General features: G+C 35.4%; 4 protein-coding genes across 7 annotated transcripts; 2 read left to right on the top strand and 2 right to left on the bottom strand.

Annotated features, from left to right (window-relative positions):
* Positions 1 to 1,001: 1,001 nt before the first annotated feature.
* Positions 1,002 to 10,526, bottom strand: LOC108204471 (uncharacterized). 3 transcript variants are annotated; one of them, XM_064086212.1, is made up of 15 exons: positions 10,384 to 10,526; positions 9,943 to 10,212; positions 8,753 to 8,862; positions 8,253 to 8,315; positions 7,983 to 8,163; positions 7,741 to 7,845; positions 7,532 to 7,662; positions 6,858 to 7,437; positions 6,566 to 6,631; positions 6,317 to 6,393; positions 4,908 to 5,189; positions 3,142 to 3,484; positions 2,899 to 3,048; positions 1,972 to 2,505; positions 1,002 to 1,557 (listed from the first exon to the last, which is right to left on the bottom strand). In XM_064086212.1, the coding sequence occupies exons 2-15, from the start codon at positions 10,198 to 10,200 to the stop codon at positions 1,369 to 1,371; spliced, it is 3,069 nt and encodes a 1,022-aa protein (XP_063942282.1). In that variant the 5' UTR covers positions 10,201 to 10,212; positions 10,384 to 10,526; the 3' UTR covers positions 1,002 to 1,368. The 3 variants fall into 3 exon arrangements, with proteins under 3 accessions (XP_063942282.1, XP_017229421.1, XP_063942283.1); XM_017373932.2 differs by having other exon boundaries at positions 10,379 to 10,525; XM_064086213.1 differs by lacking the exons at positions 9,943 to 10,212; positions 10,384 to 10,526 and having other exon boundaries at positions 8,723 to 8,831.
* A 1,100-nt stretch (positions 10,527 to 11,626) lies between these two features.
* Positions 11,627 to 17,642, top strand: LOC108204344 (protein WHAT'S THIS FACTOR 1 homolog, chloroplastic). 2 transcript variants are annotated; one of them, XM_017373729.2, is made up of 7 exons: positions 11,627 to 11,771; positions 12,242 to 13,739; positions 13,934 to 14,006; positions 14,111 to 14,251; positions 14,354 to 14,431; positions 16,893 to 17,147; positions 17,266 to 17,642. In XM_017373729.2, the coding sequence occupies exon 2, from the start codon at positions 12,372 to 12,374 to the stop codon at positions 13,707 to 13,709; it is 1,338 nt and encodes a 445-aa protein (XP_017229218.1). In that variant the 5' UTR covers positions 11,627 to 11,771; positions 12,242 to 12,371; the 3' UTR covers positions 13,710 to 13,739; positions 13,934 to 14,006; positions 14,111 to 14,251; positions 14,354 to 14,431; positions 16,893 to 17,147; positions 17,266 to 17,642. The 2 variants fall into 2 exon arrangements, with proteins under 2 accessions (XP_017229218.1, XP_063942281.1); XM_064086211.1 differs by lacking the exon at positions 11,627 to 11,771 and adding an exon at positions 11,811 to 11,933.
* Positions 17,643 to 19,173: 1,531 nt separating this feature from the next.
* On the top strand, positions 19,174 to 21,815 carry LOC108204345 (cytochrome b561 and DOMON domain-containing protein At3g25290). Its single transcript, XM_017373730.2, has 3 exons — positions 19,174 to 19,943; positions 20,697 to 20,951; positions 21,262 to 21,815. Exons 1-3 carry the CDS (start codon positions 19,338 to 19,340, stop codon positions 21,571 to 21,573), a joined length of 1,173 nt encoding a protein of 390 aa, XP_017229219.1. The 5' UTR covers positions 19,174 to 19,337; the 3' UTR covers positions 21,574 to 21,815.
* Positions 21,816 to 24,481: 2,666 nt separating this feature from the next.
* LOC108210323 (cytochrome b561 and DOMON domain-containing protein At4g12980) lies at positions 24,482 to 25,192 on the bottom strand. Its single transcript, XM_017381617.2, has one exon. The coding sequence runs from the start codon at positions 25,190 to 25,192 to the stop codon at positions 24,482 to 24,484; it is 711 nt and encodes a 236-aa protein (XP_017237106.1).
* Between the last annotated feature and the right edge of the window lie 1,829 nt (positions 25,193 to 27,021).

The raw sequence follows: 27,021 nt of genomic DNA, 5'->3' as shown, positions 1-27,021 counted from the left end.
TTTAGAATTCAATAAGAAATACTAAATAAGAAAAGAATTGTATCATCCTTAGAATTCGATAAGAAAAGAGTTGTATTACTTTTAGAATTCTTGAACCTGATTTTTTGAATTATAGCTATATTTTCTCTCCGAAATTTAAGAAAAATCAGAAGACTGAATCGAACACGGCGTTATGAATTTTTTATAAATTTAGACAAAATATTGTTTTAGCTACTTTCCCGTCAAACATAATACTAATAAAAAAATATTATTATTTAGGTAAAAATTAATTTGGGCCGTCCTCCCCTTAAACACAATACTAATAAATAATCTTTTTTTATAAATTTTGATACGAAATAATATTATAATTCCATAAAAGTTATTTTCAGTCGTGTTCCCGTTAAACATATCTTCAATATATTATATATTATCGAAAATAAGAATTGTATATATTACTTTACATAACTTAAATATAAATTGTATTTTATCTATTATTATTAGTTTGAATAAATATAATCCTATTTCTTTTAGAATTACTAAATAAGAAAAGAATTGTATCATCGTTAGAATTCTATAAGAAATACTATTGTATCATCTTTAGAATTTAATAAGAAATACCAAATAAGAAAAGAACTGTATCATCTTTAGAATTCGATAAGAAAAGAGTTGTATTAATTTTAGAATTCTTGGACCTGATTTTTTGAATTATAATTATCTTTTCTCTCCGAAATTCAAGAAAATTCAGAAGACTGAATCGAACAATACTAGAGACGCGCGCATCCTCCTTTATATATATATATATATTGATGTGATACAAAATCAGAGAAACTTGTGTGCTACTCTTTCCAATAATTAAATAATCTGAAACAAAATCATATTAAAACTTTCAGGTTACTATATTCCATAAATAATCTGATACAAAATCATATTCTGAAACTTCCTTCTAATATACCCGAAACTAAAAAAGGTAGTTCTAATTTTTGATATTTTTCATCCAAAAATTCCAGAAAATTAGAAAAATAGAACAGAAAGATATGAGAGGCGCCACCTACACGCCCCTCGCTTCTTCTTTATATAAGTATATTGATAGTACAATACAGTGTCTTGCGACGTCTTCACAGAGATAATAAACTTTACCAAAATTGTACATATATATATACAGGATACTTAAAAAGAGTTGGAATACTCCACTCTATAGAAATCTAGAAGAATTAAATGAAAAAAAAAAATGGTAGATTACAACCTAAAAATACACTATCACTATTAGAAGTGGTTATAACTTGTGATTATAACCACACAGATTCAGCATTAGAGCTGACATAGTCCACGCCTGCATAGAAACTAGTTAAGATTAGAAGCAATTTCCCTCAAGGCTACGGAGCAAAAAGATCATGGTTTTCTCAAGGCAGATGCAGCACCCAGAGCAATAGCCATAACAATGCCAAGACCAGCACCAAGAGAACCCCCCACTGCTGCCGCAGTCAAAGAATTAGCCCTCGCCTGTGCTTCCCGAATTGCATCCGCAGCAACTGCATGTTCCCGGGCAGACTCCAACAAAAGTCTATCTCTAGCAAGTTCCTTCAATAGGTTTTAAAAAAATAATAAAAAATCGACCTTTGATTTCCAACAAATCAAACCAATTCCAGACAACAATGATAATAACTTAATAAGCACCTAAAAATGGCAGATTACTTTTGCATCAGTATCCCAACAAATTCATGAGTTTGGAAATCGGAAGTGTGAAGAAATGTCTTAAGTCTGAACCTCTTAGTTTGATGAGATGAGAGAGAATAATATTAATAACTGACACGTATATCACAACAACACTGCATCGACAGTTTGGCTTTTTTAAACAACAAATAATTTTATATTTTTAATTGAAAAAGGTTCTAAACTTGTTCAGCTTCTGGCCGAGCTATCTTTCATAGAATTTCATAACTTATGTCTTGTGCATAGAATTAACATGACTTCGATAGTATGCCTGACTCTTACCTGCAAAGCAGCTTCCTCGTGGTCCCGAAGAACACGTTTAACAATCCGACAAAGAGCGCTCACGCCCTCAACAGGAAGGCTGGCCGATTTCTTTTGAAAAGGCTTACGAACCAAATTTATTGGAGCAAAAATAAGATTCAGAGCAGCCAACTTGGCATCAGAATCTCTCTCAGTAGAAAGTCCGGACGGTGTAGTATTTGCAACACTGGGTACAACATATGAACATGAATTAATAATTTCAGTTCTACTGGGAGATGCTTGGTATGCTTGTAGGATAGCGTCCACTGCTGCTTTTTGCTGATGCGCATTTAAAGAAAATTTATTAGTTATTGCCAAAATCCAAGGGACTCCAAGTGCTTTGGCCTCATCTAGTAGAAGGGAGAGCGCCGGTTGTTCCTGTGCATTTGCATGACTGCATCGTGGAATTTGATGAGATAGATTATGCACAAGAACAATACAGTCTATTTTTTTACTAAGATCGCGAACTCCCAACCATAGCTTATCCCTGAAAGAAGAGACCTCCTTACTCAGATCCTGCATTACAAACAAAAAACAAAATTTTTAACTAATAAACAGGATTAATTTTAGAAATAAGGAAGAAAGAAAAGAAGTTAACTATTTGCCATTGCTAAAAATGTATGTGATATGGAGAGCATTCCAATTGTAGGAAGAATACAAATGGATGAAATTTATATAAAGAAAATTAAAGTAATAATACACACTTCCAATTTCGAAAATTTGCGATCGTTAAAGAATGCAGAGGTATAGACATTGATGAATCCCAAAGAAGGATTATATGAGAGACTTCTGCATAAAATGATACTGCAAAGCATGGAAGATACTTAAAGTAATTCGGGAGACATAGTAAAACACTATACGACAAACCAAACCATAGAGTATACATATAAGATATGATAATAAATGGACCTGCAGATTTATTCCTGCTGAATCTGAGTAGCACAGACCACCAGAAACACCTTCTTCAACAATTTCCGTATGTGCATCTTCAGCACGAGCAGCAGCGGGAAGCCTGCCCTTGGCCAGTATTGCCTTGAGAAGAGAAGTTTTACCAGCACCCTACACCACCACTAAGTTATGCCTTCTACACATAAATAATAAAAATATAAATCATTTAGGTCTAATAATTCATGAATCTATGAGCATGAATACCTCAAGACCAATGAGTTGCACCCTGCGAGTTCTAACATGGACCTCTTTAAAGATGGTTGAAAAATCAGTAGTACAAAAGACAACAACATCATCTAAACCTTGAGGGCAGATGATCTTCCCTAAATGAGATGCACGGATATTCTGGTCACTTCTTAGATTGGTAGAATTTGAATCAGCTGAAGAAAATTTTGATAATAATGAATCGATCAACCTCTGGTTCTTTGGAGGCCGTTTTAGAGGAGGCCCTACCAATATCCTTATGCTTTGTATATCTGGCTTCAGTTCATGATGATTAGTAGTACAAGTTGGTTCAGGAGGAAAAGATTCCACAGTGGTTGAGCACCTAAATAAGATAAGGAAAATATTGATGCATGACAGACAGAACAGTCATATGAACTGCAGTTGATAGAGTCAATGGTTTAACCTATGCAGCAGCTGAAGTATATATATGTAGTATGTATGAAAGTAAATAACTTGATTATTCTTATATGATTGTGCAGGAGTTATCAGCAGAGATGATAATTGGCATTTGAGGTAAATCATAATACAGGTTCTCGATCTAAACTGATAACATTAATCACCCCCAGCATAATTGTCTCATTAGCATGTTTGTAAAATGGTGAGTTAAGGCAAGCACACGAAGTTTTAAAACAATCAATTGACTAGCCGGTTTAATAGTCATCCGCTGGTTGACAAACCCAAAATAATACTCCCTATTAAAAAATTATTGAGCAAGTATACATGTATTTCATGGGTGTTTTATATAAAAAAAATATCCCGTTATTTCTTTAAATTAGCCTTACGTTTAAGCCTAGATATATTTTTTATACGACATATAATCTTGTTTCAACAGAAGTCTTTTTTTATAATTTATGTATATATACTATTTTAGATCATAGCTTAATAGTTCTTATTTTCATTAATCCTAACCCAGCCTATTAAACTAATCAAACTATTTCATATTATTTCAGAATCTATTAAGTCCATACTTGTATCACTTCAACCCGACCCAAAGGACAAACCGAAAAAGCACTAAAGAACTCTTATTCAGCTTTAATAGTATAGTATAGTTATATTTATATGTGAGATGGAATGAACTACAAAAAAAATAGTGAAAAAAAAATTGATTAATTAGATATGAGCTATTTTGTCTAATTCTTCCCTTTGCACTCCACTAATTGTCAAAATAAGATACACAACACGCCGATCATCTTTAGATAAAGTATCCATTACCATTTTAACATTAAACAATGGTTTGCAGCAATAATACATGAAAGAAAAGGTTATTCCATGTAAGTGTTTATTCAATAGTGACATACACTGACAAGTCTAGCATATAAGACAACATTAAACTGTCCAATCTTGAATAATTTGGTTACTTGTATTCATACTACAATCAAAAGATTTACAAGTCAATATCCATACTAACGTTTGAGGACCTTAGCACTATTATTTATATATATATATTTCTCTCGACTTCCAGTAGCTATCCAAGTCTATGGAATAAGTCAACACTCTCATCGAGGTGCAAGCTTTAATTCTGTATACACACACTCGTATTAGTGCTACATATTGATAATAAAGCAAGTAGCTTCAAAATAAGCCTATCCAACTATTAAAACCAATATGTTGAACAGAAAACAAGCGATTTATGAGGAAACAAGTCTTGTTCATTAATATCCTCATAGAAGTAACTTCCTGATTTCAATTAACCAATCAACTATATTGTTGATGAATTAATATTGAAAGGGGACAAGCAATAGTACCAGATACCATTCACTCGAGCTTGGACCAGCGAACAGAGATGCAACCTAATACCAGTAATATCAACTTTCAAAGCATCGGAATTCTTATCACCAGGAATACCATTCCATCCTAGAGGAGCAACAGAAGTTGCTGTGCGAATGACAGGAGACTCCACAATATGCCCAAGCTCAACACTACCAGCAACAGAACTACCTATCCATTTCTGTAGCTGAGGAAATTGCTGTAGCTGATCTATCCCCAGAAAAGTTGAAAAACTATCATTCATGCAAACATCAAAGATTCTGAAACCAGAAATCACCCATGACATTTAGAACTCGTGGCTAGATATGAATACTGAAAACAAAGATAGGGACCTCATAAAAGTACATGCAACATGCTATTACATTCACTGGCGATGAATAATAAATCAATTACTCAGGATTATAATACAATACAAACAAGACTAATACTTCGATAATGTTTGAAACTTGAGATACACTTCATGCCCCCCAAGTTACTTGGACCCAAAAATATTTTTTTGAATTATTACGAGATGAATGACTTGAACAAAGCTTCTGTGAGAAATTTGCCAATTAAAAAATGAACATCAGAGAAGATTTTAATGTAGTCATCTCGATCCATAGTTCCAAAAATATATAAAAAAAAAAAAAGCACATAAAATACCTGAAGACTATTAAAAGCATATAAGTGCAAGGAAAAAGGAATATGTGGCAAGCCATAACCGACCTTGGATATAGATCAGCTTATTAATTTTATCTAATTTTGTATGACAATACAACCATATAGGCGTTACCAACATGCATAACTGAAGGCATATATCAAATTTGGTAAATGTATTATAAACATTTTTTTATAATTAAAGAAGCAAAAAATTTATGATGTCTATAGACAAGGTTGACTATGTCTTGCCTCATGCCCTTTTCCTAGTTGTAGCAAGCTAAAACTCAAACGATAAAAGTACTTATACAAAAGGGTCATCTATCTAATTAAAAAAGATAGCACTGTACATATTAACAGAGGTGGTGATCTATGGGCCCCAGGGGTGTCTTGGCACCACTATGGATCGATTTTATACCATATGCTATTAAGTTTCTTCATGTTCAATTAACAACCACCAAATGTCTTCAGACATTAAAAGTGAAATATAGAGGATTATCATACTTTATAAAACTTACGAAGACCAACACCTGTTAGGATAATCAAACCGCAAACTAATATATAAGCAATTCAACCGAACAGGCAGACTAATTGGACGGGTACTGTGTATTAGAAGAGAATACTGCAAAAGTAAGATACTGCAGATCATTGAAAAAAGAACAAGACATCTGACTGCAACCCTGTAATTTTGCTTAGGTTATGTTGTTCCCTTGCAGTATACGTGACTAAAGAATTACTTGTACATACATACCTCTGAAATCTCGATCTGTATGATCTCATTGAATGTGACTGTAACCGTTCCCTTAATTCGGATATTACTGATTTAACCTGAGCATGTCTTTGCCAAAAGAAAGCAAACAATATTAGAGGTGTAAACCGTTGATATGCAGAGTAGCTTTAATGTAGTCAGAGTAACTAGTTTACTTATGAGAAAGCAGAATCACAATGACACATGCAAATAATAAAACTCTAAAGCGTAACAAAGCCAAAGAAAACAGACCGATGTCAACTTTGAATATTCTGCACCAGACAGTGCCTCCACCGACGAGCTCCCCAATAAGTAAAGCTGGTACAGTTAGATAGCATTTCAGTCTCACTGGTAAACACATTTATTTTTATAGATGAATTCCAAATTATTTATTTATAGTGACAGTATATATGCAGCGGAAGCTTTTCTCATTTCAAACTTCATTGTCACACATTCACATTGCTCTGGATAACCATAACTTGAATGTAAAAGCTCCTATATATAATTCAAGAAAAATAAAAAGACAGGCTTACAGAGTAACTACCTGTCCAAAAGGTACATATGAAGGCAGATATGGCACTCTACGCCATGTTCTAATATCCCCTCCAGCTCTATAATTTTTCCCAGATGACCTTTCAGTTTTACTTCCCTCTCTATTCTTTTCAGAAATGGGTGTCAGAGAAATTCCATCAGAATCTTCTTGGATCTCGAGAGATTGTGGTGCAGCCACCACATCTTCAATGGAAGATGCTCGAGAAGGATCAATAGAAAAGGACATTTCTGTAGGATCTTCGGATTTCTCTTTAAACCTATATATATGTCTTCTAACGGCCTCTATTGGTACAAGCTTTGAAAGTCTCCAAAAGGAGCTCTGCAGAGGGCCCATACCCAGTACTAACTGCTCTCCATTAGATTCTCTTAGTTTTTCTGGTTTTTTGCTATCCAATTTATCATCACTTTTTGGTAATAAAACAGAAGAGGTTTCATCATCACCATTAGCACGAACTGTAGGTGTTTGCGTATTGTAGTGATGAAAGTATGCAGGGGATAGTATACGGGGTACAAGATCTTCAGGAATGCAGTAAGTCTTAAAGTACTGTTGCCAATCTTTTCTGTTAACATAGCTGGACAAACAAAAAACGACAAAGTGGCATTAATATTTATAGTTTCATATCTGATTAAAGTGTATAATCCACAAAGATGGGATAGGGAATCTACTCTCGTAAGGCAGCATTTCCTACTGGAGGCTGGGAAAATGTGATACACTTGACCTGGACCTTCTCATATTCTTTTGTTGAAGAGGAAGCTGCAATGACCCTTAAAATAGCTAGTGTAGCCAAAACAGCAACCTGGACAGTGAAAAAATATTATTAAAAACATTCAAGTATTAAGAAATACAAAAGAAGAAGCAAACTAGTCTAACTTACAGCTCCACCGAGTGAATGCCCACAAAGCACAAGTTTTCTCTTTTTTTTCTGGGCCAGCCTATATAACTCCAGCGCCGGTATCCCTTTGGCACGAGCCATGAACCCCTAGGGAAATTCGTAACATTTTAGTTTTTGTATTTGCAGTACTGAGAATATTCTAATCACTAGTATCATTAAATACACAGACCATTCAGGACGTGTCATAGTTCGGAGATATTGAAAAAATTATGTTGTGCTATTACCCGATGAGCAGCTGGTTTAACAGAGGATTTTAGTTGCCTCACTCCGTGGATATTCGTATCAGCAGCATTTTTATTTTGATTATCCACCTCAACAGATTCAGAAGTTTTAGACCCATCATGATCTTCATCATCTTCATGAAATATGGCACCTTGAAGTATGTTTGCATCAACCATGACATCCCTTTATAAATAGAAACATAAAAAGGAAGAAAATATAGTGAGATTAGAGGACAAAAGAATGCTAAAATTTCTTTTACATTGCAAACTTACTTGTACTGCTTGGTTCCAATAAAAGAAGCATATAGTGTGTCCCCTGCCTCAGCCAATAAATACCTAGAGGTAGATGAACAGAAGTTCAATACAAGACAAGGAGTACAACTGTACTACTTTTAAACGCTGTGCACAGGAACATGCATAATAGCAAGCACGTTAAATCTCAGCAGCTTTAGATACAGTATCCTCGTCAACGAAGACATGGTGCTTTCCAGTATAACAACTCCCATTGAAATAATTGGCACATTCGATATTGTACTTCAAACCCAGTAGTATGAAAATATGTGAGAGAGTTTCTATATTTAATCGCCATGTTGCGTTATAGACTAACTATATTCGATTTTTTTAATTGAGAAAAATTTGAACTTGGTAATGCATGGACTAACTTGATGGGGGTGATATAAGCAGAAAAAACACATGTTGAAGTTTGACAAGTACTGACATTGAGTAGAAAATTAACTGAATACCTATACATGAGTTAATAATCAAGTAAACACCTGTGAGGAACATGATCTGAAGAAGGTTGAACACGCTCAATAGAAACAATTTGACTCCCAAAGTCGGCCTTGAATTTGTTCACAGATCGAAGCAGTTCAGTGTCAGGTCTCTATCAGGCAAAGAAAATATATTAGAGCAAATTTAACTTTGAACCAATCAATCTACTTTTAATATAAATGGATTCAGGCAAGCTAACACAAGCTACAAAATGGATTAAGATAAACACAAGCTCATCTTATTATATATATCCAATATATAATAATGCTACAGCAAATCAAACAGACCTAAATACCTAATATATCCCACTCATAGAGTATGGTCTAGGTTAGTCGCTACTCAGAAAACTAGATATGTTGCTTTGTGCAACGACCCCCAACTTCAACAATAAGTCCACCTCAACATCCTCAATTTCTTTGCTCTATCATCTCTTGGAACTCATATCTAAGAGTCTATATCCTCATCAGGGATTAAGGCTTTCATGCCTAACTTCATACCATGTCCTCCCTGTGCCCCAGGATTTGCCCAACTTCATACAATGTCCTCCCTGTGCCCCAGAATTTGCCTAGCTCCTCATGCCATCAACCAAGATCTCACATGTGTTGACATATGCTTCCTGGAAAACGTCTCCCAGACACAAGAAGCTCCTCTATTCCTATTTTCTCTGAAATACGTGTAGATAAATCCCTTTGCACATACCATTAAGTATCTCAATCCAAAATGGTTAGCCTAAAACTCTACCCCAACATCCTTAATACTCGAAATAAAAACCCATCTTTCTTTTTCAAAACAAAAGTATAAAATAGAATCAACAATACAATGCATCACGAAAAGACATTGCGCAAATCCTTATTTCTCATATCATTTATTCTCCCAAGTATCTTAGATTATAGGCTGGTATCCTGCATAATGCATACTGAACCACAATTTAAAATACAATGCAACACGAAAAGGCATTGCGCAAATCCTCATTTCTCATATCTAGAGCAAACTGGCATCATTTATATAAAATCCAGTTTCAATCTTCATCAAACCTAGATTCACACTTAAACAGTATAAACTTAAGCAATCATAACATGAAATCCCAATAAACACTCCCTATCAACATAAAACTCATAATTCAAATTCACACTACACTTAAACACATAAAAAAACCGACTTAAAAATTAATCACAAAGAGGTGAAAGGCGACCTTATAAACGCACTCGGAAAGCAGCAAGCAGCACAAAATATCCTGCAAATCCGAAAGCGAATCCGCCTTAACAGCGTGACACAATTTGACGAGCTGCCTCTTCCTCTTCTCAAACTCCTCCTTGATCCGCTTCCTCTGTTGCTGCCCATTGGTCCAGGGCCAATTGATCACAACCACAGGCCATTTCACGGCCCAGCTAATCTTCGTTCTTTGCTCTCTGATCCATGACTCAACTCGCTGGTGAAGACTCCAATCCATCTCTTTTCTAATCTGTTCAATCACACAACTCGTTCAATCACTCAGGAGTTCCAACTCCTATTAGTAATTCATTATTTTTATTATTATCTCCGTCGTGATTTTATATTTTATATATAGTACTTTAAAATACGCGAAAATCAAACCGATAACTAAAATCGAGACGGGGAGTAATGTAAACCTAACTTGGTCTGGTATGAATTGGAGTGCCGACAGTGACGATGAGATGATCCGCCCAATGAATGAGTTTGCGTGACATGTGTATGCTTACGAACAATCTGTATCTCTTTCACTGTGAATTCTGAAATCAATTGATTTACGTTATGTACCGGACCAAATATTTCTGAGTAATGAATATTTAATGAGGAATTGCTAAAAGTAACTTTTAAGTTTTCTGAAAATATATAAAATAAAGAAATTATTTAAAAAATACAGTAAAATCTCATTTGCAATTCCAATAATCGGAAAATTAATTATCAACCTCGGTTGTGACTTCGAAAAAATACTTACAAGTCAATTAAATCGTAATATCAATCACAAATTCGATCGTATTTTCAAAATAAATTTGAAATTATGAATACTTTTCTAAATTTTTTGAGTGTTATGATTAGCCTTGTCAAATCAAATTAATTGGATGGCGATGAAGAAATTTTATTTATATAAATATTCATTCACTGTGAATAGTATAAATAATATATTTTTGATAGAAAGGAGAAATATAAGTATTTTTGAAGAAGTTTTTTTTTCAAATATTTTAGAGGGATATTAATTGAAAATTGTCATCAAATGTAAAAATTATTTCAAAATATGTTCTTATTTTAGAAAAATATATATTATCATATAAAAATAATATTGCACATCTAGGACATAAGATAAATCAAGATCATCAATATTAATATTACATATCATTTTTTGCTCGAATACATTATAATTATCTATATAGGCACTTGCTCAAATGAGAACTTTCTTAAAACGAGAACCGTGAGAAATTTTCTAATTTATCAATATCTCATTCATTTAAAGGGCCCCGCCAGGGGCAACTTCACAAAAAATGTATATAATTAAGGTCTCCACCTAACTAGCCGAAAAAAATTAGAAAAATTAAAAAAAAATCACTGATGACGTGGTAGTGGACTTTTTTTTTTGAATTTTTTTTTTGACTAGTTAGGGAGAGACTAGTTTTATATACACTTTTTATATTGGGTACCCACTAGTTTGATGTTTAGATTAGCCAAAATTTGATAAATTAAAGAAGTTCTCACGATTCTGATTCTAACCTCTGTCTATATATCCAAAAAGAAAAGAAAGCAAACAAATTTAATATGATTGGATTGGGCCTTAAACAGATAATTTAGTTGTTACTACACATGCATCCCCATAATCGTTGGGCCATATCAATGCTTCATCGGGCCTATCTGTTTCAAGATCAACGTTATTGCCTTTGGTTCTGGCGAGTCGCTCATGAAACCATCCATTTTAACCAATAACAATTTTTACTTCAAATTTATTTCAAGTTCTCGACACAGTTACCTCAGCTCGAAATAACAAGCAGAAGCAGCCGTACTCCCTCCCTCGTGCGTGATCTCTCTCTCTCTCTCTCTCTCTCTCTCTCTCCCTCCCTCTCCCTCTCTGCCCCCCTCCCTCTCCCTCCCTCCCTGATAGTCACTTCTTTACTTGCATCATTTTGTGATGATTAGTATTTCTGCACTTTATTTCTCACTGTATCTTGTTTTACGGTATATATTGATTTACATCCATTATGATTTGTCAAGTATATAATTATCATTATATTATTATTCATGTTTAATGAATCTGATTTTAGTTTAGTTAATAATATCTGGTGAATTACAGTAATTTTAAGGTGTTGTCATATACCGCTATTCACTAGTGTGTTTATATGCTGTACTGTTATTCAAACAACTCTCGCTTCTTCAGTGACGAATTGTTATTTATTTTGTTTCAGATTCCGTAAGTATAACAATGCTTTTCTACATTACTGTAATTTTCACCGAAAGCAGTAATAACTATACTTAATTTTATGCAGGGAGTCTGCGACAGTTTATACTTTAAACTAGAAGGTCTTCGAAATTTCCAGCGAGTCATTCAGGCATTCAGACAAACAGTTGGTGACAAACACAGGCTTACTGTCTTCATCACTCTTGTATCAAAAAACCATGGTCACTAAACTGATAAAGATCCAGACTTTATCACTCATCAAAGCAAACAACAGCATTACAAGCACTCCCATTCCACATTTCTCATTTATTCGATCAATGACAACCAGCAAAAGGGTGCAAGACCGAAGTGAAAAAAAGCGAATACATGACCTGGAAATAGCCACAGAGAAGTGGAAAATCATTTCCAAAGTGTTGTTTTTGATTGAGACAATGAAACAGGAGCCTGAACAAGTTATTTCTGTAAGATCACTTGATCAGTATAGGAGACAGATTAATTTACCAAAGCCTCATAAGATATCGGATTTTCTTCGAAAATCTCCGAAACTGTTTGAGCTTTATAAGGATCAGCGGGGTGTTTTGTGGTGTGGATTAACGAGACAGGCAGAGGAATTGGTTGAAGAAGAGGAGAGGATTTTGGAAGTGACCAGTGAAAAGGCTGTGGAGTATGTTAGCAGATTGTTAATGATGTCCATCGATAAGCGTTTAAAGTTGGAAAAGATTGCTCATTTTAGGAGAGATTTGGGGCTGCCTTATGATTTTAGGAAGAACTGGGTTTATAAGTATCCAGATAATTTTAGGGTTGTGAAGGATGAGGATGAAGTTGAGTTCTTGGATTTGGTTTCTTGGAACCCTTGTTGGGCTATAACGGAATTGGAGAAAAATGTTTTGGGTTTATCTACATTGGATGAATCGGTTAAGGATCATGTACCAGGGTTGCTATCGCTTGCTTTTCCGATGAAATTTCCACCTAATTATAAAAAGATTTATAGGTATGGTGGACAGATTGATCATTTTCAGAAAAGGGTTTATTTGTCACCTTATGCTGATGCTAGGGAGCTTAAAGCTGGTTCACAGGAATTTGATAAGAGAGCCGTTGCAGTAATGCATGAGATGTTGAGTTTTATGAATGAGAAGAGACTGGTTACTGATCATCTTACTCATTTTAGAAGGGAGTTTGTGATGCCACAAAAGTTGATGAGGTTGTTGTTAAAGCATTTTGGAATTTTTTATGTTTCCGAGAGAGGGAAGAGATTCAGCGTGTTTTTGACTGAAGCTTATGAAGGTTCAGAGTTAATTGAGAAATGTCCTATGGCTATTTGGAAGGAAAAAGTACAGAAGCTTATTGGGTATAGAGGAAGGAAGAAGAAAATTGAAACTTTTGATGACTTGCCAGACATGGAAGATAGAGATTTGTTTGAGAGTGATTCTGAGGAAGATATTATCAGTATTGCACCTGTGCATGATGAGACGTTAAATGCTTATAATGATGCTTCACATTCTGATAATTCTGAGATGGAAATTGGTGATGTTTGCAGCGCTTACAAGGATACATAAATACATTTTTTACAGGATTTAAACTTTTTGGTATTAAAGATTTTCTTGACTTTAAAGCTTCCGAAAGTGTTTAGCCTTTTCACTTGATTTTAATGAAATTTTTAAGGAAATATCCTGTGAAGGGTCTGCTGTAGTTTCTATGTAACTGTGTCTATTATTAGAATAGTAACTTTAGTGTATAATATCTATTGATTTGAATATTAAGTTGCAACATACTGCTGCAGTCAAATTTCTGGGCTAGGACTCAGCCGGTCAAATGGGATACATGCTTAACGGCCTTGGGAAGCTAAGAACTCTGTAAGGAATATGTGAACTTCCTTTAAGAGTTAAAGTTATTGTCTTTAGTGAAACTTTTCTCTAATTCAGTTCTTTGTCTATTTATGATTGATTTTTCATGTCAGATATTTGAATGATAACAACCTATTATTGGCATTGTTGTGGACTCTCTGCTGGTGCTTCTTTTTTGTTGTTGTGTTTGTTTTCTGCACGATAAAGGGTAAAAAGAAGGAAACTAGTGTAGCAACTTGTATTTCTTGAAAAAGGTACTCTGCCTTTCTGATGGAGTGTAGATTTCTGATAAAATTGCAAAACTGGAAGAAATCTAAACTCTCTATGTTACATTTACTTCACATTGGGTTCTACAGGTATCATCAGCTCAAATGGTTGGTCATTTGGATATGGTGCTCCCGAATCTGCCCTATGTGGAGTATACATCGTAACAGGTGATGTATATAGCTTTGGAGCAGTGAAGTGAATTGCAATAGATTCTAATTCTATATGGATTGTTAAATAAAAATCTACAATTCTATAGAGAGTGTTAAATATAATCTTGTAGAGATTATGATAGAACTTTTCAAGAATTTCAATATCTCAATGATTATGATCTGATTTTAGTATCTATATATATTACACCTTCACCAACACTGCCTTATATTACACCTTTAAAATTTAAACCAATATATAGATTCTGTTATTTCATATGAAAATATACACGGGAAATAGGAAGGGTTACAGTGTAACACCCCAGTCCCACATCGAGGAGTGTGTGGACTTTAGTTCAGTTTATAAGCATAAGTACTACTACCAATTGCACCAACAAATCATGATCTTTTGGGGGCCTGTGGTGGGCTTGTGGATTACCCAAGTTGTTGCAGTTGGGCCAGTATATTTGGGCTTATTTTCGGATTCGGAATTCGGGACTTGACCCGATTTTCGAAAAAGACTCGGGATTTGACCCGGGTTGTTTCATATGGTATTCAGAGCAGGCTCTTGAAAGCTTGATTCTTCAAGTTGCCGGAGGTGGGAACACGAAGGCTGGTGGTATTATCCCGCAATGGACAGAGTTCCGGAGGCGGGGACACGAAGCCAGCCGGTATTATCCCACAATGGCTAGAGAGATTCGATCTGGGCCTATGGGCTATCCGTTTCGGCCTGACGAGGACGTCAGGAATTTAAGTGGGGGAGTTTCATATGGTATTCAGAGCAGGCTCTTGAAAGCTTGATTCTTCAAGTTGCCGGAGGTGGGAACACGAAGGCTGGTGGTATTATCCCGCAATGGACAGAGTTCCGGAGGCGGGGACACGAAGCCAGCCGGTATTATCCCACAATGGCTAGAGAGATTCGATCTGGGCCTATGGGCTATCCGTTTCGGCCTGACGAGGACGTCAGGAATTTAAGTGGGGGAGTTTGTAACACCCCAGTCCCACATCGAGGAGTGTGTGGACTTTAGTTCAGTTTATAAGCATAAGTACTACTACCAATTGCACCAACAAATCATGATCTTTTGGGGACCTGTGGTGGGCTTGTGGATTACCCAAGTTGTTGCAGTTGGGCCAGTATATTTGGGCTTATTTTCGGATTCGGAATTCGGGACTTGACCCGATTTTCGAAAAAGACTCGGGATTTGACCCGGGTTGTTTCATACAGTCATTAAGCTGGGGATTTAAAAGTCTTTACTGTTACATCCATTCTAGTAACTGAAGACCTATCAGCTGCTCAACAAAGATGTCATAAATTATCTCATTCCAGGATAATGACTCTATCTAACTTGCCTGGTGTGTTGTGTTTGGAGAGAAGGCCTGTTCTGATTTGTTACTGATTAACCAGTTGGTTGATTATTTGTTTTGTTATTTGATCATTTCAATTGCTTGATTATTTGTGCCCTTTTATGTGTTTGCGTTTATGGTTGCATTCCGTCAAATAGTTGGCATTATTTTCAGTATTTTATGATTCAAAAACAAAGTACATGAATTCTATATAATACTATATGCAAGTGAGTGTGAGTGTGTAAGTTATATTTAATATTTGAGAAAACTTGGATCTTGGATTTTTTTTTAATGTATAAAGAGTTTAAAGTTGAGATTTTTTATTGTTTGTGCAGAACAAGACAGCATAGCAACAATGTCTGAATTGTTCTACATCTCCACTTTTCTTCTTTCTATGGCTCTATAATTTTGATTTTTTTTCTAAAAGTTTGTCTTTTTTGTTGGTACTATGAGTATGGTCAATGAATTGAGAGAAGTGTTAAATTTTTTGTGGGATAAAGAATTTAAAGCTGAAATCTTTTCTGTATCTGCCAGACCAGATAGGCAGATAGCATAGCAACAATTTCTGAAGTCTGTGCTGCTCTACCCCTTCAGCTTCTTCTGATGGTCCACAACCTGAAAATTTGCATCTTCAACTTATCAATTTGTACTGTGCTCTGGGGAGTGTGGACAGTGCCACAGTGGTCAAGGAAATTAAATTTATTAGTAATATTTTAGGGATTCATATATAAATATATTATTTATATATTTCGGTATTATAGTCCAAAGAAATCAGAGAACTGATTCTAGAAATAAAGTTTTGTGTTTATTTACCAACTACGAATCGAAGAATTAGTTTCAGCTTAAGGCTTAGTTAAAAGTTTTTGTTTTAATGCCATTGTCGGGATTATTTTCGGAGCAAGAAGTAACTGAATAAACTGTTAATAATCTTTATGTTGTTATAAAGATATAAGTGATCGTGTATTTGTATCATCTAGTAGGATTTTATGAAATAGATAATTATTATCAAAGATTAGTTTTTACCAGATATTTGTGTTAGGTTTCTCAACTTGAACACTTTTTTAGCCTTTTCACACATCATATCCTGGAATAAAGTTATTTATAGGTATCTGAGAGACATCTCATTCTTTTGTTTCAGATTCATGGAGTTCTTAATGCTGTGAGTTGGGGTATATTATTTCCACTCGGAATCATCATTGCTAGGTATATGAGCGTTTTCCCATCAGCAGATCCTGCGTGGTTTTATCTTCATGTGTTCTGCCAGGTATCAGCTTATGCTGTTGGGGTTGCTGGTTGGGGAACAGGCCTGAAACTTGGGAGTCAATCTAAACGGGTCAAGTACAGCAGTCACCGAAATATTGGAATTGCACTCTTTGTCCTTGCAACAGTTCAGGTAAGAATTATTATTCTGTGTTGCACAGTTTTGATTTTTCTGTACTAATGGCACTCTGTATTTTACCATTCAAGGGATTCTGACCAAAATCATTCCACATATGTTTGTTTTAATGCAGCAATGACGTTTAAAACCTAGTGCATCCTAGTATTCTTTGCTTGATTGCTCCTTTTGCCGTTCTGCAGCTGTCCTGTATGTCCGTAGGTCAAAATTCTGTAAGCTACTTCACAGATCGTTAGCATACGAAAACTACTTAACATGCCCTCGCATATGTGTGTGTCAAGCAGGGGTGTGTACGGGTGGGTGAAACCGACCAACCCGATCAAAACCGAACATATTTCATCTGATTCAATCCGAAATTTTTTAACCTAATAAGTAATTGGATTGGAAAAGTATTAATCCGATTTAGTTAGGTTGGACATGGATTTAGGGTTTATAAACCGATCCAACTCAACCCGATGGAAAATATGAGAACGTAATAATTTATCCATCGCATCATATATTAGCCTAGTCCATTTAGTTTTATTGTATTTGTATGCTCCTTAACTATAATATATTAATTTTTGTTTGCTATTTAAATATATATGAGATTAAATTTATGAATAAGAATATGAGATTAAATTTAAAATCCTCAACTAATTGGATTGTTTAGGAGCACACAAACATAAATATTGTTTGTTTGTTAAATAAATGTATTTATGGCCTTAAATTTATCTATTTAAGTAGCAAACAAACATGAATGAGAATATGAAATTAAATTCATGAATATATTTGTTCATTATTTGTTATTACTTATTTTTTTAATTGAATTCAATTTTATGTCTTTGACAAGATTGTTAAAGTAATTTTTAGTGTAAAAAATTGGATGTTGAAGACCTATTTGACACCGAAGATTATGAACTATCTTTAATTTTTAAGATCTTGAGACTTTTCGTTCTAGTTATATATAATTTATTAATGGGTTAATTATCAAGTTGCTCACTGAAGTGAGCTTAATGTATCAAGTTGGTCACTGAACTTAAAACGGTATCAAGATGGTCACCGAAGTGGTCATAAATATCAAACAAGTACTTTGAAATATGAGTTCAAGCAGTAAACATATTATTTATAAAGTTTTACACATTATTTTTAAATGTTATCACAACCAACTAAAAGTTTATGACTTCTAGTATTTAAAATAATATATTTATATTTTATCAAGTTTATTTATTATTTATATTTTATTATATAGTTATATCTTTGTTTTAATTAAAAATAAATAATAAACAATCTTGATAAAATCTAATTTTTTTATCATAAATATTAGAAGTCATTACATTTTACTTGGTTTTGGTAACATTAAAAAATAATGTGTAAAACTTTATAAATAATATTTTTACTGCTTGAACTCATATTTCAAGGTACTTGTTTGATATTTATGGCCACTTCAGTGACCATCTTGATACCGTTTTGAGTTCAGTGACCAACTTGATACATTAAACCCACTTCAGTGACCAACTTGATAATTAACCCATTTATTAATCCAACTAAACCGAAATACTACAATTGGTTTGGGTTATAAATTTATACGATTTGGGTTGAGTTGAAATTCAGATTGGGTTAATAAATTCCGTCAAACCCGTTCAACCCGAAGGATGTACCCATCTCTCAGGCGCCACGATCTCTAAGAAAAAAGGGTTGAAATTGAATAAAGCAAGTCGCCCATCCATCAATTGATTTCCATAAAGTTGTAAAATTTACCATGTTTGCTCTCTGTTTTGACAACCCACACCTTGATGTCTTTATGGAAATTGGAAACCCACCAAATTCTTCTCAGCTTTACATATTTCACCCCCATTCACACCTTGCTTTCCCACATTACCCTACTTGTACGTACGTTCCCATCTTCGATACGGACCGCGATATTCAATTACTACCAATCAGCTAACGAATTTTATTTTGGCAAAATAAAACACCCAATTTTATATTCCAAAATTACAAGAAAAATAATATATACTGCTCCTATATAATACAGAACACTCGCAAACATTGTGCTTTAACTGGTCCTCGAACACCATTATCTTTCCAACATGCCTCCTACATAAAATATCATCATCATCGTCAAAAGAAGAAGACTCTCTTCAACTACACGCTTTTTTTACCCCCATCTCTCTCTCTCTCTCTCTCTCTCTCTCTCTCTCACTCCCATTCATGGCGCTTACACAGCTCTCCATTCTCCTGCTTTTCTCTCTCTCATTACTTTCGCCCTCACAATCACTCACCTGCACTTCCCAAAAATTCACCAACAACAAAATCTACCAGCACTGCAATGATCTCCCCCAGTTAAACTCCTACCTCCACTACACTTATGACGCTACCAAATCATCTCTCTCAATAGCCTTTGTTGCAACGCCGCCCAAGCCCGACGGCTGGGTGGCCTGGGCCATCAACCCAACAGCAACCGGAATGGTCGGCTCACAGGCTCTCATTGGCTTCAAGAACCCAGATGGGTCAGTGGCTGTCAAGACCTACAATATCACTTCTTATGGCCCAATTGCCGAGTCTAAGTTGAGCTTTGAGGTGACCCAGAAGAGCGGTGAGTTTTCTGATGGGGTTTTCAAGATTTTTGCCACGCTGGCGTTGCCGGAGATGGGGAAGCTGAATCAGGTGTGGCAGGTGGGGGCGTCGGTCACCGGAGGTGTGCCGGATAAGCATGACTTTCAGCCGGCGAATTTGAATTCTAAAGGGACCTTGGATTTGGCTAGTGGACAGAGCAGTGCAACTGGAGGTGGTGGTGATAGACACAGGAAAAAAAATGTAAGTCTTTTAAGCACTTTTTTGTATTTATGTTTTTTTCCAATCGAACCCAGAATTTGGAACGAAGGCGGGTAAGCCTGTTAAATCACCCTCCTATGTGTTTTCAGTATTTTATGATTCAAAAACAACTGAGTACAAGAATTCTATATAATATATGTCTATATGCAAGTGAGTTTGAGTGTTAGTTATATTTAATAGTAGTATTTGAGAAAACTTGGATCTTGGAATGGTTTTTAAATTTTAATGAATAAAGAGGTTAAAGTTGAGATTTTTTATTGTTTGTGCAGAACAAGACAGCATAGCAACAATGTCTGAATTGTTCTACATCTCCACTTTTCTTCTTTCTATGGCTCTATAATTTTGATTTTTTTTCTAAAAGTTTGTCTTTTTGTTGGTACTCTGAGTATGGTCAATGAATTGAGAGAAGTGTTGAAATTTTTGTGGGATAAAGAATTTAAAGCTGAAATCTTTTCTGTATCTGCCAGACCAGATAGGCAGATAGCATAGCAACAATTTCTGAAGTCTGTGCTGCTCTACCCCTTCAGCTTCTTCTGATGGTCCACAACCTGAAGATTTGTATTTGTATCATCTAGTAGGAATATTTGAAACAGATAATTATTATCAAAGATTAAGTTTTTACCAGATATTTGTGTTAGGTTTCTCATCTTGAACACTTTCTTAGCCTTTTGACACATCATATCCTAAGATAAATTTTTTATAGGATCTGAGAGACATCTCATTGTTTTGTTTCAGATTCATGGAGTTCTTAATGCTGTGAGTTGGGGTATATTATTTCCGCTCGGAATCATCATTGCTAGGTATATGAGCGTTTTCCCTTCAGCAGATCCTGCGTGGTTTTATCTTCATGTGTTCTGCCAGGTATCAGCTTATGCTGTTGGGGTTGCTGGTTGGGGAACAGGCCTCAAGCTTGGGAGTCAATCTAAGGGGGTCAAGTACAGCAGTCACCGAAATATTGGAATTGCACTCTTTGTCCTTGCAACAGTTCAGGTAAGCTATTCTTGTGTTCGTAATATGTAATCCTTCATAATATATGGCAAGTATAGCAATCCCCTTTTTTGTCATCCTACATGGTTCTGCTAGGATATCTATATAGCATTTGAAACTATTAATTGAGTGTCATCGAAATGGAAATGATGAGCGATGCATGATAAATTCTTGTTGATAATCAGAATCAAATTTTGATTGTTTATGATAAAAAAATTAATTTTGTATTTGTGTCTGTCTTTTTTATACTGGTATAAGAAGACTTTGTATATAAGTTCTTATGGCATCTCTCTTTTTTGACGTTTACCATTAGATATTTGCATTGTTTTTGAGACCGGAGAAGGACCACAAGTACAGACTTCACTGGAGAATCTACCACCATGGACTTGGTTATGCGATTGTCATCCTCAGTATCATTAATGTGTTCAAAGGTTTAGATATTTTGGACCCAGAAGAGAAGTGGAAACGAGCTTACATTGGTGTGATTATTGCCTTGGGTGTGATTGCTGTAATATTAGAGGCAATCACGTGGATTATGGTCTCAAAGAGGAAGTCGAGGAGCTCTACAAAACCTTACAATGGCGAGCACAATGGAGATGGTCGGCAACAACCGCTTTCACAGTGATGAAGTAATTTGTTGGCTGGGGACTGAGGTTCCTCGGAAGATATTGTTTGTGGTGCGTCCCTCTGATTGCTTTAAGATATTATTATGAATAGGTTGTTTGTGTGCTTCCCTTTATTTAAAAAATTTCACATTTTCTGTAAAAATAGTCTTTGATTATCCCTTTATATTGTACACATATTCAGTAGCCTTTACGAGTACATAACTTATTCCTCTTGAAGCTGTCAGCTTCATTCTTTATGGTATCCATCGGAGTTGTTAGAACTAATTACTTTCCTTATCATGAATGAATATCATCTGACAATCAGAATCTTGTAGTTACAACTAGCACCGGTACTTTTTCATGAGCCTCCTCTAAAGATGAAAAAAATCTAAAATCATCATCATTCCTGGGAAGAAAGAAGATTATGATATGTTGAGGTGTAGCCAGCTTTATTTTAAAGTATGTTGAGGTGCCCCATAGCATTGATTCAATGATAGACCATCCTCTAATCATACAATGTCATTCATAACAAGTTAAAATCTCCCCCTTTTTATTCTGATGCTTTTTAGGGTTCGGTTTATACTTCTACTTTGTTTGGTGATTTGTTGGCCCCAATGTTTGATACGTGGTCGAGGCTCGAGGTCCTCTGTTTTGCTTTTGGAGTTTCTTGCTTGTTATTTGTCTTAATCTTTGTTTGTATTCTCTGATTATACATCACTTTAGCTGCTCTCTGTTACAGTTATGCTAGTTTTCGTTTCTATATTATCAATCTGAATAGCTGTGCTTGACGACCATTAATCAATGTAGAAATGCTATTATAATGGAACGGGATGGATGAGAGATCGACATCCCCGTAACGCAAGGGAGGATTTGATTGAAAGATCCACAAGTAATTAAGTATAGTGTATTATGATTAATCAACACTAACAACGTCTTTATAATCTTAAGAAGACATGTCATGATGATGTCTGGATGACCAAACAAAAGGAATGGACCATGAATTGATTGAATTGGCAGCAGCTGTTATAATCAATGGACCACCCCCATCCCTAGCTGCATCATATACAAACAACTGTAATTTACATAATATAGAAACGGGAAAAAATGCTCCTTACCTTCTGGGATTTAACATGCAGCGTAAATTAATGACATGATGTTAATAAGATGCAAAAATAGTGCTTCCATATAATATTGTACTGTAGTTTTCTTCCTTTAATACTCTGCACTCACTCAGGTCCCTCTCTACTACAAACAAGTTTTGTATATTACCCAACCAAATTATATTATTATAGTATAGCATGTTGATATATTATTATAGTGGTAAATATAATACTATATCGAATCTGATATGTTATTTAATATTTTCAGAGTTGATTAGAATTTAAATTATCTAAAGGAGAAGTAAAGTGCTGTGTTCTTTTGATTGTGTTTGAAGTAGAAAGAGAGGAGTACGAAACTGGTAAGCATTTTTATGATTGACTTTTCCACCTAATCATCTTCTTTAAAAATAGTATAGGTTATAGGAAATCTTGTGTGAGCCGAGAATGAAACCCAAAATTCTGAAGAACGTCCTTAATGATGTTTTAAGTATGTGAATTAGCACTACTACGATATCCCTCACACTCGTTAACTAGGTTAATTGACTAAATTTGTGTAATGCATTTGGTCAGGATTAGGCAACTAGCAATTAGACGCAAATATACACTTTTTGGATCTACCGCGGTGGAGACACAATTAACATCATGATTCATGACATGAAATTCTATCCTTTTTCCTGCTGCTAGCCTATCCTTTGGTGTGAGCCCCGTGTATATCTCGACTACTTGAGCCCTTCACGTCCAGTTGCTCGTATAGTCATATTTCTTAGGAATGTCGATGATGACAGCAGATTCGACTGAATATCTAAATGCAATATCGTGCTAATAAAATCGAACCTGTTACTGTTAACAGCACTTGATTGGAACATGACAGTGCGAGACTTGCAGAGGGGGGTTAGAGAGTTATGGATGTAAGCGTAGAGAGGAGAGGCCGTGTGTGGTTTACAGTTGATGACAAAAATAAACTTTATTTTCGCAGAACTCTTTCTTTAAATCCAAACCAGAGACAAGTGGAGTTTAAGCTATCTGACAAACCGTCTGTAACCATCGTATTTTTTTTTCTTTCCCAAATTTTACTATGCCGAATATGTTGGTTTAGACTCTGCCTCAAGTTGCAATGGGGATGTAGCCTAGGCCTCGATACTCAGATTTTTGTTTATTTCTGGTGATTACTGATGTATCGAGTATAGAGTTGTACTATAATGGACATCCACCTGTCGTATAATCACACTTTCTAAAAGAGTCTGCGGATGAATCTGACACTGTAATGTAAACCACATTATCACCATACGACTGCTTGAAAGCACGAGGAGAGCTAGAGTCAGTCTTAGCAGCCCGATCCCATTGCTATCGTGTACTACTGAGAATGAAGATTCGTTGGCGTTTACAGTGATCAGGATTAGTGCCTAGAGTTGGAAGATCACTGTTATTTTTGCTGTTTGTGAAGTGCAAGTTAAAGACTGAACCGGGACTAAAGTAAGCAGTAGCAGCACGGTGATCAGGAGCGATAGCAGGATAGAAAGCGACATTAGTGTTTTTAATGCACAAAAGAAAATTAAGTGTAGGATGGGAGCGAGTGTGGCTGAGAACGTACGAAATCTAATACAAGAGATCTTGCGGAAACAGAGAGCTGAGATAACTAACTTTCTAGAAGAATTATTGTAGAAAATTGATAGCAGCTAATATTATACCAGATCAAGCTGATGGTCACAGTTTGGTAGCTAGGTGATTTAATACATTGAATACAAGTACTAGTACAATATATATGGTTCCATCAGTAAAATAACACAATGAAGAACCATACTACAATCACACACTTCTCAAACTCAAATTATAACGACAAAAATCCGAAAACAGAGAACAGAACTGCAAGATATAAACCAAATCTGATGCCACCGATTCTAGAACTCTCATTTTTATCCTCCTTTCCAGCCGAATCATCGTCGCTGCTGCTAGGACTAGGACTGGGACTAGCCGCACTGGTTTCATTTAGCTTCAGCTCTCCTTTCGAATTTAAGTTAACCGGATCAAACGCATGCTTAGCCGGCACCTCATCATCCACGGAAGCTCCCACTTGCCAGACCTGGTTGATCACAGTCGTATTCTCCGGTAATTCCCACGTGGCGAATATCCTCATGACACCGTCAGAATACTCTGCGGCGGTGTCAGACACGTCGAACGATAGCTTGGTCTGCACTATTTGGCCATAGGACACGAGATTGTATGGCTTGACAGTTATTTTGCCGTTGGATTTCTTGAAGGCGATGAGAGCTTGAGTGCCCACCATTCCCGTGCCATTCGGGTTGATCCCCCAGGCGATCCAGCCGTCGGGCTTTGCAGGCGGCGCGGAGAATACGACGGATAGAGTAGATTCATCGGCATCGTGGGTGTAGTGAAGGTAGGAGCCTAGAGTGGGAAGATCAGTGCAGTTTTTGTAGAGCTTGTTGTTTGTGAAGGTCTGTGAAGTACATTTTAGAGAATGTGTAGTGGAAGAAGATAATAGTATAATGAGTGAGAGCAAGAACAGCAGGCAGAGCTTCATTGCAGAGAGAGAGAACGCAGAGAGAAAACAAGTGAAGAATGATGAATAGATAATAATGTTATGATTGGTGTACAGAGAGATGCTAATACTATATAGGCGAAAAGAGATAAATGAGTAAGATAAAGAAATGAAATAAAACGTACATATACAGTGTCCACTACAAATAACGCGGGGACTCTGCCCTAAACTATTTCATCCCAAGTTATGGGGTAAAACTTTTTCGATACTGTTAGCTGAAAAATAAGTAAAATATTGTTTAGTAAATCTAAAAACTACTTTTCAAATAACAATTTTTAACTGAAAGCTGTTTTTAAAAAAACAGGTTCTCCTATATTTTTAGAAGAAACTGTTTTTCAGTTTTTACAGAAACTATTTATATGCTAAAATTATTATGAGAATGGATTTTGAAAGAGTCTGAGATTAAATGAATTCTGCAACTGAAAGGACATATGAGTGGGTGATTGACAAGCAAAAATATCTAAACCCACAAACCAAAACTTACTGGAAAAACAGAAGACACGCGAAATTGGCATGTGGACATGAGCATATAGCATGGGAAAGGTCCTTAATTTGACCACCACACCACTAGAATTAGGAGAGAAGAGCCCCTGCAAACTACACGACTCATGGGAAGTCGGTGATGCCTATATTATGTGTGAATGGCGTACACATTCCTTGTGTGAATTCATTCTTACCACTATACTGTTGCTCAGCGAAGTTAATTTATGACTACTAGTTATCTTTCAATTCACTTAGAGAAGGTGACAACAAGTTGGCTTCTTTGTTGCATCAACACTCAACTCCCTGTGAATTGCGGAATTTGACCGCTGTCATTGGGTCGACATTACTCTAAATGGATGAGATGAGACCCATCACGGTTTTCAATATGTAATATCATTAATTCCTCTTACAAATTTTATTTATTATAAGAACATAATATTAATTTTTAATTAAAATTAGTGTTATAAAAGACAAGAATTATACTTAATTAAGAAATTATACTTATTCGGTGAAGTCACGAAATAAAAATTAATGGAAGATTAATTAGATTGACATTACAGAGTTCCAGAACACTGTAACGAGAGCGAAACATGAGTTGTGATGCGATTAGTATTGAGGTGAGATGGGTGTGAAAGTCAACGTTAGCAGCGTTTTGTGGAATGTTACGAACCGATATATCTGTAAGTTGGACTAAATGCATTTTATGAGTCGGAGGATATGATATAAAATGTGAAAATTAAAAAAAGAGGCTTTGTGCATGTAACGTATTTAACGCATGCTCACTCTTTTCCTATTATTGCCTGCCCTATTATCATTCGTCTCTCGTAGGTAATTCCATTAAAAAAATTATTGAATGCTCTTTGCTGGAAGAAAATATATTAACAGCTTATATTTCTCTTCTTTTCTACTAAGATTTTCGATATGATTCTAAACTTATTTTTAATAATAAAATATTTGTTTTTTCGTTATTTTGCACTTTTTTTTCAATTCATATACTACAAAATAAAGGAGTGTAAATAACATTGTCGAAGTTGATATTCTTAAATTTACACCCACTTTATTAAGAATTTTATTTTTATCTTTAACAACCAATTAGGAGACTTTTTGAGATACTCTTACTCCCTGAATAATTAACAAATCATAATTACGCGGAATTGAGAATCGCGGAAGTGTAAACATGTGTGCACATAAAATACAAGTCTGGAGCAGAGAAGATGGATTTGAATGTTTCACTTGTGAATTCATGCATCGGGCGTATTTTCCCTTAATGTATGGCTGAATTCATGAACAGCTGCTTTAGTTTTGTGTCAACTTGACTCTATTCAAAT

The sequence above is a fragment of the Daucus carota genome, chromosome 1 (assembly GCF_001625215.2).
Source record: "Daucus carota subsp. sativus chromosome 1, DH1 v3.0, whole genome shotgun sequence".
In the NCBI taxonomy this organism is placed as follows: Eukaryota; Viridiplantae; Streptophyta; class Magnoliopsida; order Apiales; family Apiaceae; genus Daucus; species Daucus carota.
The sequence above is the reverse complement of the archived record's forward strand: the minus strand, read 5'-3'. Positions and strand labels throughout refer to the sequence as shown.